Here is an 18,413-nt window from a genome sequence, read left to right on the forward strand (position 1 = left end):
TCTTCTCCTCCCTTCCGCTTTGGAAGTCAGCCTCAGGGAGATAGGTCTGGGTCTTGGGGTCCTCCACAAAATTAGGCACCTGAAGCTGAGACTGGTAAGAAGCCCCAGTGTGGGGGATGGGAAGGTAAACATGATGATAGTTAAGAAGTATAGACTCTGGAGAGAGCCTAACTTGGGTCCAAATACCAGCTTTTCCTTCTGGTTGGACAACGCTGATCACACTTAACATTTACCTGTGGATCTTAGTGGCCTCCTCTGTAAAATCAAAATAATAAAAATGTCCACTACATTGGGTTGTTGCAAAGATTAAATAAGAAAACAAAGGGCTTAGCACAGAATTCTCTGAGACATTTAGCAAGAGCTCACAAAACATTAGTTATTCCATGATGAGTACTTTAAATATTACTATAAATCTTACCAAGTCTATTTAAATATGCTTTTGGCAGCAACTAGGTAGAATGCCCAAACATGCCGAGTTAAGCTACTATCTCCCCCTAAAAACATTAACCCTATTTGCAGGACAATTCCTATGGTAGCGCTGCCAGCCAACCAGCTGAGTTACTTGTCCATCACATAGCTGTGGTCTCCTTTGTTGTTTTTCATCTACACTTTCAATCCCTCCTGGCGTGTGTCCTAAGCCATGCACCCAACATCCTTGACCAGTTGTTAAATTCCGAAGAGCACTCAAGTCTTCCAGAGGAATTCTCTGAGCACCCATTTATATCATGGCCCAGAAGGATCTACCTTATTGGCAAGTAGAAGGAACGAAGGCGGTAGTGGTGGTGATGGCGATGGTGATGATGGTGATGAGGATGATGGTGGCTGACATACCACATTTAATCTGTATAGGAATATGCTTCACAGATATTACCTTGTTAAATCCTCACCACACTGCTATAAGAAGTATTATTATCCTCACTTAAGAAATGAAAACTCTGAGGTTTAGAGAGATCAAGTGGCTTTGCAAAGTCACACATCCTAATACAGTCATAGAACCAAATTTGAGCACAGGCAGGGTCCAGAATCCACCGTCTGCCACGTGATGCCGACTGTCTGGGAGCCAGACAGCTCTGATTTTGAAACTAGCTCAGCCACTTACTAACTGCATAACCTGGGTCACTTCCTCTACCAGAATTTTTCTCATGCAGGCACAATACCTATTTTATAGGATTTCAAGAAGATAAAACCAGTTCCTGACTCACCGTGGATATTCATTATACGCTGGCTCCTTCCCCTTTTGGGAATAGCCATCCCTCATACCTCTATCATATAGGCAAAAGCACAAGATACTATGCTCAAGGATTAGTGACTTTTTCAGTTTAATAAATCCATTGCCACCCAAATGGGTGATATAAGTCTACAAACTCTCACTTCCTCAATCCTTGACCTTCTCTGACATCAAATCCCAACTCTCCAGAGCAGCCACTGAACCAAGGGTTTGACATAGAATATCTCTTCCATACCCTCAGATCTCCTTGAATTTGAAAACGAACCCTGATCAGAGGAAATAGCTATCAGGCGAGGAATGAATAGAAGACAGAATTGCGCAGACTCAAAGAATACTGATATTTGACATCAAAATCAAGATGGGAAGGGCCCTGGGCTTAGGGCTAGAACCCTAACCCGATCTTCTGCCTCTTTTGCCTACAGCGAATCACCTCTCACCTGAGCATGAAATATGGAATGGGGCTCATCTTGACCTCACAGGATATCGCGAAGGTTAAATAAAATGAGAGAAATATTCGGCATGCCTTAGGTACTCATTAAAGATTGCAAGAGCACGTGAGCATCCAAATGGCTATGTGGAAATAAGAAGAGAACACAGACTCTAATACTTGCTGAGTTCTTTGGTAGCTCGTCCATTCATTCAACAGATGTACAACGAGAATCTTAGTGTGTGCAGGGCAGTATGTCCAGTGCCCGGGCACCAAAGAACAAGAAAAGGCCCTTCCTATGCTCCCTCTTCCCCCTAGAACCCACACTCTCTTTACTTGTCTGTGTCCCCCATAGAGCAAGATAAATGTTCTAAGAGGAATAAGTGCTGGGTGCTATGGGATTTTGTAGGTAGGACATTTTATCTACACTTGGCCCCAGGAAAGACTCGAGAAGTATCTCAAGTTAGGTCCTAAGGATAAGTCCAAGACAATGAGCTACAGAGAAGAAATAAATACTGTGAAATTGAGGGGCTAAGAGCACCTAAGAGCATTCAGGAAGCAAAGGAGTGTAATGAGAGGCAGAAGGTAAGAACTGACCAAATCACGTATGGCCTCATCAGCCAAGTTCAAGAGTCAACGCCTTATCCCAAGGCTGATGAGGAGCCGCTGAAAAGCAAGACCACGCTTGTTCCAGTATGAAGAAGGGTCTGAAGGAGGGCAAGGCTAAAAGAGCAAAATCCACTTGGTGAAGATGTGGTGGAAGTTTAGGAGACAGAATTACAGGACTTGAGGTCTGATTGGTTATAGAGAATAAACGAGAAAAGAAGCAAGGGTTCCTCTCAGGTTTCTGGTTTGGGCAACCAGGGGACAGTGCCACCGTATGTACGGGATATGACAGGTTGGGGTGAGGGAGGTTCTCATGTCAACTTGAACATACTGGGTCTGAGATTTGGGAGCCTGCAAAGTAGAGATGTCCTACGAGTGGCTGGGAATATGGACTAAAGATCAGGAGAGACGACTGGGCTGCAGGTGGTGAGTTAGGAGTCGGCACTGAAAGAGGCCATGGGTGGATGCCACAGGTGTGCTTGGTTCATCCTTGGAGGGAATGTAGAGTGCGAAGAGCAGACGGTCTTGTCTAGGACCCCAAGGATGACCAACATGGAAGGAATGGGCACAGGCATCAGTGTCTGCAAAGGTGGAAGAAAAATGGAAGAGTCTGAGGGAAGCATGTTTCAAAAATAAGGGTGTGGTGGACAATGCCAATTACTGCCCAGAGGTCAGGTAAGAAAAGAAAAAGTGCCCCTTGGTTTTAGCGACAAAAGAGGCCATTACTGATCTGGCCAGGGCAGTTACAAGCCAGAGGCAGAGAGAGAAGCCAGCTGACCATGGGTAGAAAATGGAATGAGAAAGAACAAGTGGAGACATTATTTGTTATCAACTTAGTCAAGACAACTGACTGAGAAGGTGAAGGGAGGGGAGGGAAGATGGAGGGAGGCAGGACATAGCATTTTTGGTTTGCTGCTGAGGCTGCCGGGGGAATGTCTGACCAACTCTGGGGAAGTCCAAGTCTGGCCCAAAGCAGGATATGGGAGTTTACGGTTCACATGTGGAAATTTCTCCACAGGCAAACACTTTCATTTTGTCTCACAAGCAGTCCTGACTGTTCAGGAAACCCTGGTGACCTTAAGTGCTTCAAGTCTACTTGGTAAAAAGCATTTTACAGTGCGTGGTGCTATCCTTGAGTCTGGACACCGTGTGTCAGAAGTGTGAAAAGGAGACAGAGGTGAGGTCAGAATCTTTCACTGAATGGGAACCACTACAGATGCCATGACTTTGGGGCCAGCAGGAACCAAAGACGAGAGAGGGGCTTGCCTTACTTATTCACACTGAGACACCTGGTCTGGTTCCCTGGGAGAAAGGCAATTGCCCAGTGCTCTCTCTCTTTTCTATCTCTTTTTTTTTTTTAAAAGATTTTATTTACTTATTCGACAGAGATAGAGACAGCCAGCAAGAGAGGGAACACAAGCAGGGGGAGTGGGAGAGGAAGAAGCAGGCTCATAGCGGAAGAGCCTGATGTGGGGCTCGATCCCACAACACCAGGATCACGCCCTGAGCCGAAGGCAGGCGCTTAACCGCTGTGCCACCCAGGCGCCCCAGTCTCTTTTCTATCTCTTGACCTCCATCCTCTGGCAGGAGGGTGTTAGAATTGTCTGGAAGTCCCAGTTCTCATGAAATCACAGAGCCAAGATGGCAGGGTCACCCAAAATGCATCTGGTTCCTGGTATTGGGCCGAACCATATGAAATGGCGGTTTCTATAAGTCCCCGAAGGCCCAGTATTGGTAACTTCCTATAATCCAACTTAGCATTCATAGACACAAACCATCACGTCTGCCTCTTAGAGTGCAGGGTGCACCGTGTGGCAGACGGGTCACCCGAGGCCCCAGGCCTAAGAAGACTGGCACAACCCGAAGCATCCAAGGGCTAAAGCACACGGGGTTGAGAAGGGAAGGAGGGCCCACCAAAGCATTGGTTAAGAGTGTGAGCTTTGGGTGGGAGCCTGGATTGCATCTAGGCTCCAGGAGGGCAAGGGACGTCGCTTTTCCTGCTCAGCTTTCTCATGTGTAAGCTATGGAAAGTAACCCCTCCTTCCAAGCACGGTGAGAAGACAGTAACAGCTCCTGTGTCCTGGGCGCTTGTCATCACGAGGTCCTCTGCCAAACTCTGCGTATAAAAGGCCTGACAGAGTGCCAGACACCAACCCAGCTGGTTCTTCCTCTTCCTCCTCCTCCTCCTCCCCACCACCACCACCACCATCATCATCACCACCATCATCACCATCAGGAGTCCAAATGAAAAGGGGGGTAGACCACTTCCTCTTTTGTTCTCCCACCAAGTCTTGTGCATTCCTCTTTTTGCACTTAGCACCACTTGGCTGGAATTTTTGACCACGTCTGTCCCTGTTACTAGACCACCAGCTCTTTGAGGGCTCATACCATGTGGTATTGGTTCATGACATGGGCAGGGTGGGGGGAGGTGGGGGAGCAGGCCTGTTGGGGGCGGGGGCAGGGATGGATTGTTAAAGAGGGCAGACAAACTCTAGAAAGAGAACCCTCTTTTGTTGAGCAGATGTCTGGCTGGCTGGCTGTCTTGGTGGTGAAGAGTTAGGGCCAGGGCAAGATGTGGAGGGAGGAGAAGGGAGAGACAAAGAGCCCAAATTACCTTGCCTACAAAAACCAGAGAGGTGTCCTGATTGCTGGGGGCGAACACAGAGATGGAGAGAAGGGGGCCCAGCAAGGCACGGAGACACGGGGCCTGAAGGGAAAAACAGAGCAGGGAGAGGAGCCTGGGCGGGGGGGCGGGGGGTACTAAAGGATTTTTTTTTTTAAAGAAAAGGGGTGCCTCATATTAAATTATTGTTTCCATGCTACTTGAAATTATTAACAGTGATCACTTCAGTGAAACAAAACTCAACATTCAGTTGTAGATAAAGGGACATTTTCTCTTTTTCAGCTTATCACTTTCCTGCGCTTTGCCCCTCCCCTTGTTTTTCCATATTTCTTTTGTAATATATTAAAAAATGATTTTGCTGTGCAGAATGGTAGCCCCACCCCCACCCCACCCCTGATCTGTAATTTCACTGCCTCGAGTCAGGGACACTTTGGCAGGGGAGGGAAGGACTTAGGGGGAAAGGGTCACATTCCAGACTGGGTAACATAGAAAGAATTCTATAGGGCTGCAAAATCAAAGCACAGATTTAAACATAAGCCCCCAGAATCTTCAGAGCTATGGCGGATGTAGGAATTGGTTTCCTCTTCCACCAGACACGGAGTGGGGCTTCAGTCAGTTACGTGTGTGTATATATGCATGCCTGTGTCTTTTAATAAAAGAACGAGAACCCAGATTGATGGGCCTGGACCCCCAAGGAACAGCCAGATCGTCTGGATTGGAATCCCAGTTCAGCCATTCAACGTCCACTAAATCGGGATAAGCTACTTTTCCTTGAGCCTCCGTTTCCTCAACAGTTAATGGGGATAAACCATTAGCTGCCTCATAATTTGGGGCAATTTTAAACAGGTCCACATAAAATGCTTAGAACACTGTCTAATATTTAAGGAGCACTTGCTGAGTATGAGTTATCAGTATCCTGAGTCCTTTCCATCGTTTTTATTGACTGGATGCAGGAACTCCCAACAGGTGTTCAGAAAAGAATCGAGGGGCGCCTGGCTGGCCCAGTCGGTTAAGCGTCTGACTCTTGATTTCAGCTCAGGTCTTGATCTCAGGGTTGTGAGTCAGACCCTGAGAATCGAGGTGCTGATATACCCATAACCAGGGACTCCTACTCTCCCATTCCTATCTCTGATCTGTGGGGTTTCCGGAGGTGAGCTCCCTGGACTGCATCCTCAGCATCACTGGCAATGCCAATTCTTGGTCCCCACCCCAGAGCTCCTGACTCTCCAGGAGATCTGGGCACATGCTCCAGCTTAAGCATCACGGCTCCTTACCCTCCAGGGACGTGTGCTAACAGGGAGCTTCAGAGCTCCCCCCGCAGGACGGAGGCTGCAAAGTCTTCCTAGTAAGTTCCATTTCAACTCGACCCCCCAGCCAGTCAATGCGTCCCCAGAAATGATTTCACCGGCCATCTTATCTGATAAATGGGTCATAGATCCACTTGGGTTTCACCATATTTTGGCTTTCCTTTTGCCACCTGTGGCCAGACCCAGTTATTTATTACCTCTTCCTGGTGCTGGCTCCCTGTGTTCACTCCATCCTGCTTCCTTCTGCGAGGGGTGTCAGCAAGGTCTCTTACAAATATCTGCCAAGGATTCCTGACACAAAGGGCTTTTTGGACCCTGGGGAAGGTTCTGGTTTTACCAGCCCCGCCCATCCGGTGTTCGAGGACTCCGGCATTTTTCAGGGCCCAGAATCTTGGTTTTCACCATGACATTTACAGAGCAGCCAAGCCTGCCCATTGAAAAGCATCCAGGGCTTGGCGGGCAGTAATGAGGCTGGCCGGTCTCCAGCAGCTGGCAAACGCTGTGGCACATTAAATGTCACTGCAGGCTTTGTTTGGTTTTAAATTGAAAAATTGCTAGAGTTATGAGAGCTTACAAGCTTTGCCTGGAGAGAAAAGAAAAAAAAAAAATCCCCTCACCTTTTCTTTTTCTCTGCTTTCCCCCCACCGACTATTTTACTAGGGAAGGGCCAGCCTCCCCCCACACCTCTATGTCAACCCTTCCCCCTAACCCCACTGACATGTACCGGGCACCCAACGGCCACGGAGCTCATGACCAAGAGCGTGTTTCCAGAGCTCCACTTGCTGGTGAGAAAGAATGTGCTACCGTTACTAATTCAAAGCAGACCTGACCTAGCTACAGACCCCTGTGCACATTTTCCCAGGATCCTCTATCCTTCCTTTTTCTTCTCTTCTTCAAAGGAACGTTCAGGCTTGTTTGTATACAAACATCCATCACCAGCAGAGTCCTAGGCGAGGTCTTAAAACCAGAAGGGCACTCAAGGGCATGGGGTCTAGACTCTGCTTTTAAACTGACAAATTATTATCCTCATTGTTCACATGACACAGCTCAAGTCCAGAGAGCAACTTGCTCAAAGTCCTACGAAGAGTAAGGGCAGAGCTCAGATCCAGGGCTCCTGACTGGTTGCTTTCCTTTTTCTGGATACACGAGCCCCCCCACCCCCGGCCCTGCACCTAAGACCCAACCGCAGAACCAGAGGACAGCTCTTCATTTGTTCCTTCCTTTCCAGCGCCAGCCTGGGATTGAGTTTCCTCATATACAGTTTCATCAATATAGTTAATCCAAATGTATCATCATCTTTGGGTTCAGCCAACTCCCTTCTGCTGGCACGCTCCCGCCCTGGAGTTAGGACGCCCTGCTCTCTGCGCAAGTAGGAACATGTGAGCGCTGGTGTGGGGTGATGGGGAGGACCCAGCCCTCCTATTCCATTCGCTAACATTTAGGTCAGAAGTGGGCAGGGTCTTGGATGGTTCATGAAATGACTCTTATCCAACAGGCTTGGAAGGAAATGACTGCCAAGAGGGCCAGGGCCCACAGTGGCTGACCCACTGGAGCTGGAGGGCTTGAGTTCTCAGAGCAGCCGAGACCTTGACTGTACCCCATTTGTCCCCACTTAAGCTTTTTCTGTTGTTTTGTTTTGATCTTGGGAGGAGGAAAAAAACAGGTCAAGTGAAAAATTCCCTGGTTGGTCTGTAGAACCAGGGGTGACCCTAATAGGTCTGTCTTCCCTAAAACCTTTCTGACAGAGTCTCTCTGCTTCTGCCCACTGCTAGCTCTGCTGGGTCGTAAGTAGGAAGCTGGGGTAAAGGGACCAGACCTCACCACCCAAGCTCTCTTGTGCCGAGCTCAAGACACTCAACCCTTCTGATTCCTGGTTTCGTCATCTGGGAAACACTCCTTAGGGCTCTTTGGGGATTAATCACTACCGAATGGAAAGAACATGGCGGTATCCACCAAGGACCAGCTTCCTTTCTTCATTTCCAGATGGTATCAGTGCATTTTTTTTTTCACTCAAAGAGAGGTATTTACATGATCATGGCAGGAGGCAGTCTCTATAATGATCATTTATAAAAAGGTCAATCTCTAATGGTGGACTTCAGGCCTCAGAAAGAAGCCCAAGAAGAGACGAGGTAACGTAGACACACAAGCAGGAGTAGCTCCACGATAACACCATTTCAGGGGGTTCGAGGAGAGGCAGAGGACTCAGGAAGCAAAAGTCACAGGGGAAGCACATTTCATTTCAATAGCTTCCCCTGTCCTTCTTCCTGTGTGGAAAGGCCCCTGGTTATCACACAGCAACTCTGCGGTGAAATTTAGCACACATGTATTGAGCTCCTGCTGACCCTAAACTATTGCCAATGTCCTCACTTCCCTTTTGTCCTCCTTCCCACCAAAGCCTACCCCACTCCTTTGTCTCCTCCATCCCATTCCCTCCCAAACCTTGCACGCATAAACCACTGCCAGATCTCAGCCGCCATGACCACCTTGTCTGAGCAGACGTTGTGAGAAAGTCTGCCCTGGGGAGCAGCACAGGCTTCCAGAACAACTGAGCTAGCGCCGAGGACCCCCTACTACCGCCTGAGAGAGACTAGCAGAGACAGAGAAGAGGCTATCTCACTTACTCTTCACCTTTCCACTACAGGTATTTTCGGGGCATTTCTCTGGTGATGAAGGAGCCAGTCAGGAAGATCCATGGCCTTCCTTGCAGCCCTCCTGAGGTGCACGGATTATGTCCAGGGAGCCACTTCTCCATTCTAACCTAAACCTTAACAGCAGACAAGCTCTGTGGAGAGGTCAGTCTTCCTTCTCGCTTGCCAGATGTCCTTCCCTTCAGTCACGTGCATGTTTCTGTCTTTGGAAGGGCAAAGGCAGGGGGAAGGAACTGTTGTTTCGGATGCAGGAAACTCAAGTGCATTAAAGATGGCTTCTGGCTCTTAAAATCTATGCCAACAGATGTCAGAAAAACTGCCATGGCCACGTGGAGCAGTTTTAAAAAACGTGCGGGCTCTTTGGCCTTGGACCACTGTGCCCCTGACATTGAACCCAACAGCACCCCCAGCCCCTGTTGTGTAACTCCAAGACTGGACAGGAGGCATCAGTGTATACCCCACAGAATGTCAGAGGCCGAGTGGGCCCTTTGCAAGGATCGACTCTCATCTCCCTCGTGGGGACCATCTGGCTAGATCTTCCCTGGGAGTGGGCAGTGGGTGTCCTACATTATGAAAATGCCCTTCCCTGGTAAATATACTGGGAAAGGTAGCTGGGCTATGTAGACACAGTCAAGTTCAAACTTCCCTGCATGGCTGTGCGGGCTATCCATTTTGCCCCACCTGTCGCCATTCCCTGCCTCCCACTCCATGCTCCAGTGTTACTAAACCACTCATAGTCCCCACACTGTTTGCGGCTTCGGTGCCTTTGCACAGGCCGGCCTTGGCCTTAACTAGAATGCCCTGTTTCCCCCTCCACCTACATCTACTTGCCAGTTATGATTCAGCTCAGCCAACACTGGCTTCAGAAGCTTGAATATGGCCATGATGAAGAACGTAGCGGCCTCCCAAACCAAGCCAAACCGGAGTCAAATCTCTGTTCACTCTCAAGTCACCTTACCTCCCTATACCTCAGTTTCCCCATCTCTACACCAAGAGTAATAATACCAAACCTTCAAGGTTGTTAGAAAGTGGAAGCTGTAGAATGACTGGTGCAGTGGCTGGCACATGGTGCCCATGCAAATTCAGTTGCCATGTTCATTATTGCCTGATTCCTCCCTTCCGCCCTGCTATCCTTGACTGGGATGGGTGCCTCTTTCTATCACTATCCTTTTACATGCATGTTGCACTTTTTTTAAGATTTAGTTCTTTATTTTAGAGTGAGGGTGAGAGCGAGAGCAAGAGGGAGAGGAGAGAGAGCCCTCGCATGAGCAAGTAGCTGGAGGGGCAGAGGGAGAGGGAGAGAGAATCTCAAGCAGACTCCCCGCTGAGCGCAGAGCCTGACGTGGGCCTTGATCCCAGAACCCTGAGATCATGATGTGAGCCAAAATCAAGAGTCACTCGACCGACTGTGCCACCCATGTGCCCCATGTGAGCTATTTTTAAATCTACTTTATTGAAGTATAATTTACGTATGATAAAACGTACCCATGTTAACTGTGGGGTTTGATGAGTTTTGACAAATGTAGACACCTGTGCATACCTGTGCCCATGGCACATTTCTACCACCCCTAACGATTTCCTTGGGCCCCTTCCCAGTTAGTCTCTTCACCCCGTCCAGGCCCAGGCAACCACTGATCTCTTTCTATTGCTGAGATTCTATTGCCTTTCCTGCAGCTTCATATAAACGGGATCACACCACGCACACTCCTTTGTGCTTCGTTCATTCAGCATCATGTCCTGAGATCCCCTGCCTGCCTCCGTAGTGGCTTCCTTACTGCTGTGCTTTTAACACCGTATTGTAATTTATCTGATGCCACCACTAGACCGGGAGGTCCTCAGGATGCCTTGTTCGTCTTCGGTTCCCAATGAGGTGCTCAGTAAATGTTAGAGGGAAGAAGGGAGGGAAGGAGGGAAGAAGTTGTCATGGGGATTTGCTAAGACTTGGGCTGCAACCCTGCATCTTGTCCAGCCCTGGGAGGAAGGACTCAACATCCCCAGCAGAGCCCCCATCGGCAAGCACTTACAGCAGCCAGTCCACGGCCACCAGCAGGCTGATGTCCTCCGTCGGCAGGCCCACGGCCGTCAGGATGAGCAGCATGGTGACGAGGCCCGCGCTGGGGATACTGGCCGCACCGACGCTCGCCAGCGTGGCCGTGAGGCTGAGCGAACAGAGAAGACCAGGTCAGCGGAAGAGAAGAGAGGACTTGGCAAAACCAGCCCTGGCAGGCAACTTTAAGCTCCAAATTTCCCGGCAGCCATAAAAGTTCTTTCGTTTCTCCTGAAGAACAGAGAAATCTAGAGTGCCGAGACCCGGGAAGTAGGGTCTGTTTGGATTCTACTCAAGTGTGATGAAGTTTGTAAATTCATGGATGGGAGCCTCATCCTCAGCAGGAGAGCCAATTAGCCTAATGGATCAAGGGTTCAACTAAGCCAAGCGTGGCTCTCAAACAGGCAAGGAAATAATAAAGAAGGAAAACAAATCACCCTACTCCTCCCATGGGAGTACCGCTGCATTCATTTCTGCTTACGCCTTTATGTCTCCGTGAGCCCCAGAGACATCTGGACTCCGTGGCAAGAGTCTGAGGAGGCCACTGCCAACGTTAACATGAGAACTCGGAATAGCAAATATCCAGACCCGATTGAGTGGACATCGGGGGAACAAATCAACAGATTCCAAATGACATTAAGCTTCAGACGCCTGGACGTTTCACCATGGACTGGAAAATACATTATTCAGAAAGAAGGCGCCAAGAAAAGATAATGAAATAACGGGAGGTTTTCTTTCTGAAGCCTCTCATCATTTGCAATGCCAAGGGCACACCCGGCACCATTTTGAAGTTGTCTCTGGAAGAGGGTTTAATCTAGAGTTCAAGTGCCCTGTCTAGACACCAGGGGGGCCTCTGTGGTCCAGCAAAGGGCAGTCGCTTTTTCTCCTCTTTTCTGATGCCATTTCTAAAAGTTGTCATTTCTAAATGGAAAGATACTTCTGAAAATACAGATTCCTAACTTGCTTTTGTGGGTGCAGTGAAGAAAAGCAGGGTGCTTTATTTGTAGTTAGACAATGCTAGAGTTTCTTGAGTAGGTCCTCCAGCTCCAAACTAAGGGTCAGGCCCCCAGACTGGTTTTTAACTGAGCCCAGACCATTGTTGTGACCAAGCACAGAATCCTGGGTCTTACCATTGGGAGGCACCTGAATTTACCTAATCTCATGTATGAGAAAGTGAAGGCCCTAGGGGGTCCTGCGGTTGGCACTGGTCTTTCCATACTGCCATCCTTCCCGATGTAGGCCTGTCACCATCTAGACCCCTCCCCTAGGTGGCAACTACCGAACGGTCTGCACTATGCCCCCAGCCCCATCAGTGCGGAGCTGGTGTCCAGGCTTAAAGAACTCCATTTTTCTTGGATCCTTCTGGGTCACAGGAGGTGATAGTATATAGTGGGTATCAATGAAGATTATGGAATGGAACAACCTGGATTCGAATCCCAGCTACATGACTTTGAGCAGGGTACTTAACCTCTTTGTGCCATGATTTCCTTATCCTTAAGAAAGGGTCATCAGGAGCTAATAAATAAAAAGCACATAGAACAGGCCTGGCACATTGCAACACCCCCCCCCCCCCCGAAAATGTGAATTGTTACTCTTATCAAGAAATCTGGGCAGGGTGAGGCCGCTTTGCAATAAAAACTTCCCTAAAGCCCCGAGAGTTAGAAGGTGGGAATTCTCAGCCATTTCCCTGCCATGGATAGAACATCAGGAAAGGGGGACTTCCCAAGTTCCAACGGTCATGGCCTCAGCCGTTTTATTTACAACATCAGTTGCTTCTGTTATGAGTCATTCTTACACATCCCTTTGCACTGTGGCCCCATGGTCTGGTCCCCCCTGGGCTGTGTGAGACAAAATCCTATCAAGAGAATTCTTCCTGGCAGTTGGTCCCCCCACTCCTCCTTCATCCCAATTTATACCCTCCCCCTACCATGATTCTAAATCCTGAAACAGCTTCTTGGGGGCAGGGATCTCCTCTCCATCTCTCTATCCCTTTCCGCTTTTCTTGTCCTTCCACTCCCTGGCTCACTTCTCTAGGGCTGGTTCTTGGATGCTGGATGGAAGATTACCCACATTGTCACAGCAGAGCCTCGCGGTAACCCTGCAAGGTACATATGCTGGGATCTGCTTTCCACGGGGGAAACCAGGAACTGGACGGATGGAGACACTTAGGGTCAAACAGCTTGACTGGGGTCTGCCGGGATCGGAACACTCATCTGCTTGATTGCGATGCCATGTGGGCCCCTGATGCCCCCCACGCCCGACCCCTCCAACACTGGAAACTTGGAATTAATCGATCCCGATCATTGGTCACCGGTCCCTCCTCCTGTCTCTTAAGTTTTCATCTAACGGTGTGAACTCAATGGGAAGTGTGGTTGCCATCAGGGCCAAGAATTCAGGGACCAGAAATCATCTTGCTTGGCTCCAAAAGAAGGGGCTTCGTCTTTCATTCGTCTCTGAGTTTTAACGCAAGAGAGACTGGCATTCTCATATGTATTCTGTGACGATGTGATTTAGAAGGCATGACACCTGGATCTGAAGCATGTTTTCCCCTGAGTGACATCACGGCATTCACTACATCACTATCACGTTTTTCTTTCATATTCTAGAAGTACTGTGTTTTACTGAGCATCAATAATAGCAATACTACTAGTAGCTAACATTTATTGACAGGTGACTACGTCCCAGGTACAATGCTCTCCACCCCCTAGAATGTCCCCAATATACCAATGAGAAACTGAGGCTTCCCTATAATTCTGCTATGGACTGAGTTGTGTCCCCCCCTACCAAATTCATTTGTTGAAGCCCTGATCTCCAATGTGCTGGTGTTTGGAGGCGTGGCCCTTCCGGGGGAGGGGGGAGGTTAGTAGGTCGTGAGTGTGGAGCCCTCATGATGGGATTAGTGCTCTTATCAGAGGAGACTTACAGAGCCTGCTCTCTCTCTCTTTCCAGCTCTCTCTCTCTCTCCCCACACACACCAAGGAAAGGCCAGGTGAGCAAACAGCAACAAGGGCGATCATACCCTAGCCAGGAAGAGGAGAGTCACCAGGAACTGAATTTGCCAGCACCTTCATCTTGGACTTTCCAGCCTCCGGAACAGTGAGAAATCTATGTCTGTTATTAAACCCCCAGTCCAAGGTATTCTCTTACAGCAGCCTGAGCTGAGACAAGTACATCCCTCACAGGGTCGTTGTAAGGATTCCATAAACTAATATACAAAAGTGTGATCTTAAAGTTTATGGAGAAGCAATGTGTTTTTAAGGATCTCTTGGGAAAGCATTCTTCCTAAATTTCTTAAAGGATGAATACCTATGGTAGAAATAGATTTAGTACAACTTATGGATCTGTGTTCGTGATCTACTTGTAATAAAACGGTTTATGTTGTATTGAGAAATCTCTTCCTTCCAGTATTTCATCATTTCTGCCATCACCCTCTGCAATGCTGAAGGGAACATATTTTAATGCAAGGAAAAGTGGATGCAGAGTCAGCCGATGTCGGCCCCAGTTACAGCCCTCCTGGCTCACTAACGGTGTAGCCTTGCACAAACTACCCTGCCCTTGGAGGCCTGTGCTTCCTCATCATTAAATGGTGTAGAAATAACTGCCTTGCACCATCACAGGATTGTTAAAAATCAAATAATACCAAGTTTCCAAAGCAATTTCACATGTGCAATACAAACAGAAGGCCTAAGTATGAGCCTGCTTCTTTCCTGTCACAATATTTTCCCTTTGCGACTGCCAATAACTCCTCTTCTGTGTCATCATTCTTCCACCAGGGGACCTGAAATTCAAGTGGCCCCGTCAAATGGAGTTCGTGTGGAAGGGGGTAGGGCAAAAGGTCATTTCAGGGCCTCCCCACCCACACTCCACTCACCTCACAGTCACAATCTGGCCTCCATCTAGGATAACACCGTTCATTTGGGCAATAAAGATGGCGGCCACCGCTTCATAAAGGGCTGTACCGTCCATGTTGATGGTTGCTCCGACCGGGAGGACAAATCTGGTCACGCGCTTATCAATTCCCAGATTTTCTTCCAGGCAACGGAAGGTAACAGGCAAAGTTCCAGCACTAAGAAACAAAGAGAGAAAGAGAGACAAGAGTTTATGTCCACTTTAGGGAAGCAGGACAAAACACAAACTGGAATACTACCACAAAGTGTTTGTTCTTTTGTTCCAATCAAGCAACGTGACATGCAAAAAGCAGTGGCTGGAGCCAAATTAAAGACCAGCTGTTTGTGGAGTTTCAGTTCAATCTTATTAAGATGCTCATAGGCAGCAAACTCTTTTTGTTGGTTCTGGTTTTTAAGATCTACTTAGAGCTTTAAATTCTTTTTCTTTTGATCTGTGTTTTCCTCTTGTATTAAATATTAAAGACCATCTGATTCCCCACATTTATTGAGCTGCAAAAAAAAAAAATGTGTCAGAAAATAATGAGCTGTCAACAGTGAAATGGATTGAGGAATTTTTGAATGACCCATAATTTCATGCTAGAAACACTTTCCAACACGATGACTACATGGGCTGCATCCAACCTCTGGGAACTGCCCTGAGCTAATTTTGAGAATGCTGGACAAACATGTTAAACACCATTTAGCCTGAACCTGAGCTTCTAGCAATTCACTAGGGACTCTCACAGACAGTCCAACTCCCTGATACATGGTCATTGGCCAAGTGTATAGTCTTTGCAATAACATAGAGCAAAAAGTATGTGCTCTGTAGCTAATCAGAGACCCACTGATGGAGTGACTCCACCCCCACTCGTCCCAGGCCTGGGACAGGAATTCATGACCACATGACCCAGCCTCAGGGGCCAGAACCCCTGACACATTCGTGTGTCTTTTAAATTAGGAGAGACCTGTAAGGATAAGGGTTGCTGACGGCCAAAATATTATCTCCATGTGGAGAGAGGCACATGGGAGGGTAGGTGATTTGTTTCAAAATTTATGTAATATGGAAAGAACTGCAGAACGCCCAAACTGCCACATGAGTGCTTTGTGGTCCATTCTCTTCGGGGTTTGTTTTTTTTGTTTTGTGCTTTGTGATTTCAGGTCAGGGGTCTCATGCCCCCTCCTTGGTTTCAGGTAGGGAGAGGAAATGAATGTTTGGAGACCTCTTGTACCTTGTAGCTGGTTGGCTATTCCAGCTGTTTTAATGAAACTCCCCCACCCCACCCTTTCTTTGGACCCCTTTGAAGGGCTGGCAGGACACCATGACTAGTCTGAAACGACAGCTGTGGTTGGAGGCTGGGATTCTAAATGGTAGGAATCTGAGCACACTTCTAGGAGGACAGGAATATGTTCATTTTTATTATTGCATCCACTTTCCCAAAATGTCATCAAGAGGTCTTCAGACAATTAAATAGATGGGAGAAAATAATTGGTAAATCATGAAAATATTCTCAAAATCCACATATACCCAACCAGTCCACACTGGGACTTGAGAATTTGAGCTCTTTTCTGCCAGTCCAACATTCTGACATTGTTTTTTTGGCTCCTGCCTCAGCGACCATATGACAGCTTTCAAATATTGCTAATAATAACTAGCAGATACTTGACAGTCCTCTTTTTTTCTTTTTCCAGAGTCGTTTCAACAGCATGGACTGATGTCAGCGGGATGCAGAGAGGTGTGTCCCAGGCCACCCCCTCCATCTATCCTCCCTGACACCAGGCTGTTGAGAAAAGGGAGTCAATCCTTTCCACCTCCCCTTCAGTCAGGGTCCAAGGATGTAGCAAGACTATTTAGTGGCTGTACTGGGGCTTTGTGTTTTTTCTCCTCTGGTCATAATGGCAGAGTTAGTTCTTAGGATGTGACTCATGCCACAAATTTTTCTTTAAGTGTATTTTCTTTTAAAAAATGAAATCCCACATCCAGACAAAAGCCACAGATTAACCAAAGACTAAAGTCGCTTGAAATACAGGGTAAGGACGAGAAATGGGTCTAGCATTCGGGGCCTTGGCCAGATACCCAAGCATTTGTCTGATTTAAATATGAATGCTAAGTGAAATAAGTCAAGCAGAGAAAGACAATTATCATATGGTTTCTCTCATCTATGGAACATAAGAACTAGGAAGATCCGTAGGGGAAGAAAGGGATAAAGAAAGGGGGGTTAATCAGAAGGGGGAGTGAAGCATGAGAGACTATGGACTCTGGGAAACAAACTGAGGGCTTCAGAGGGGAGGGGGGTGGGGGAATGGGATAGGCTGGTGATGGGTATTAAGGAGGGCACGTATTGCATGGTGCACTGGGTGTTACACACAACTAATGAATCATTGAACTTTACATTGGAAACCGGGGATGTACTGTATGGTGACTAACATAACATAATAAAAAAATATTATTACAATTAAAAAAAAATAAAGCAACAGACAGAAAAAAAATCTGAACTTGGGCCATCCATATGTTTTTAGGATTTACCTTGTCTAATTAAGGTGCTGGGATAATTGTCTAGTCATTCAAAGGAAAGATAAAAATATTTTTGAAAGATTTAAAGATCAAAACCACAAAGGTATTGGAAGAAAATACGAAGTAATATTTTATAATTTTTGGTGGTGATGTTCCTGAGGAAAAAAAAATCGAAATTCCAAATACTAAATGAAAATGCTGACAACTTTGATGATACAAAAATTAAACACTTCCAAGGGCAAAAAGCAAATTTTCAGGACAAGTGTCAGGTGGAGAGGAACATCACTCGCAACATGGGACACATGAGTGAATATTTTTATACATGAAGAGAGTTAAAGCCAATCATGAATGGATGAATTCCCCAACAGGAAATGACCACCCCAAACAAGTCACGGGGTGGGGGAGAGAGGGAAGGATGGTCAATAAGAACACAAAGAGATGTTTCCCCTCACTAGTCATCAAAGCATGCAAAATCAAAGAGATCATTTTTCACCAATAAGATTGGAAAGTATTGAAGTAACTGATAATATTCAGTGCTGGTGAGGAGGTGGGAAAAGGCAGTTCGCACAGCCAGTTGGTGGGGACATAAACCAGCGGACTTTTCTGAGCAGGAAGCAGGTGGTATGTTTTCAAACAGTCAGTGTGCTTTCCATTGGACTCAGAAATTCCACTTCTATAAATTTATGCTGGGGGGATCATCAGACAAGCTTACCGAGATGTATTTGTAAGGACGCTTGTCACAGCCCTGCTTAGTAAACACGCTTGAAAGGTACATCACGGCGTGGAGGGGGGGCTGTACTCTAGCGCCCACAGTGGCTTATTATGCCATTTAAAAATGGTAGGAAGATCTATATTGATAGACAGAACTTTTATGATATGTTGACCAGTGAAAAATAGCAGTTTACAACATCTATACATAGTACAAACTGGAAAAATACAGAACTATTAAGATTAACTCAAAGGGTCACTATTAATTATCCCTGGGCAATAGAATAACTGAGGATGTGCATTTTCTTCTTCAAAACTTTATTCACGGTCTGAACTTTTTCACAATGAGCAGACAGCATGCTTGTAATCAGAAAACAAATATAAAACTAAACATGGTTGTTTTTGAAAAAAAAAAAACAG

At 47.1% G+C, this 18,413-nt stretch overlaps 1 protein-coding gene across 6 annotated transcripts in view; it reads right to left on the bottom strand.

Moving 5' to 3' along the window:
* SLC1A2 (solute carrier family 1 member 2) overlaps positions 1-18,413 on the bottom strand; it is a 95,356-nt gene that overhangs the window by 14,081 nt on the left and 62,862 nt on the right. For all 6 annotated transcript variants that reach the window (XM_048217700.2, XM_044389020.3, XM_048217698.2 and 3 more), the window contains 2 exons: positions 14,758-14,952; positions 10,864-10,998 (listed from right to left, as the gene is read on the bottom strand). In XM_048217700.2, the coding sequence (XP_048073657.1) occupies positions 10,864-10,998; positions 14,758-14,952 (330 nt within the window). The remainder of the gene's footprint in view (positions 1-10,863; positions 10,999-14,757; positions 14,953-18,413) is intronic.

Source organism: Ursus arctos, unplaced genomic scaffold (assembly GCF_023065955.2).
Source record: "Ursus arctos isolate Adak ecotype North America unplaced genomic scaffold, UrsArc2.0 scaffold_23, whole genome shotgun sequence".
Classification (NCBI taxonomy): domain Eukaryota; kingdom Metazoa; phylum Chordata; class Mammalia; order Carnivora; family Ursidae; genus Ursus; species Ursus arctos.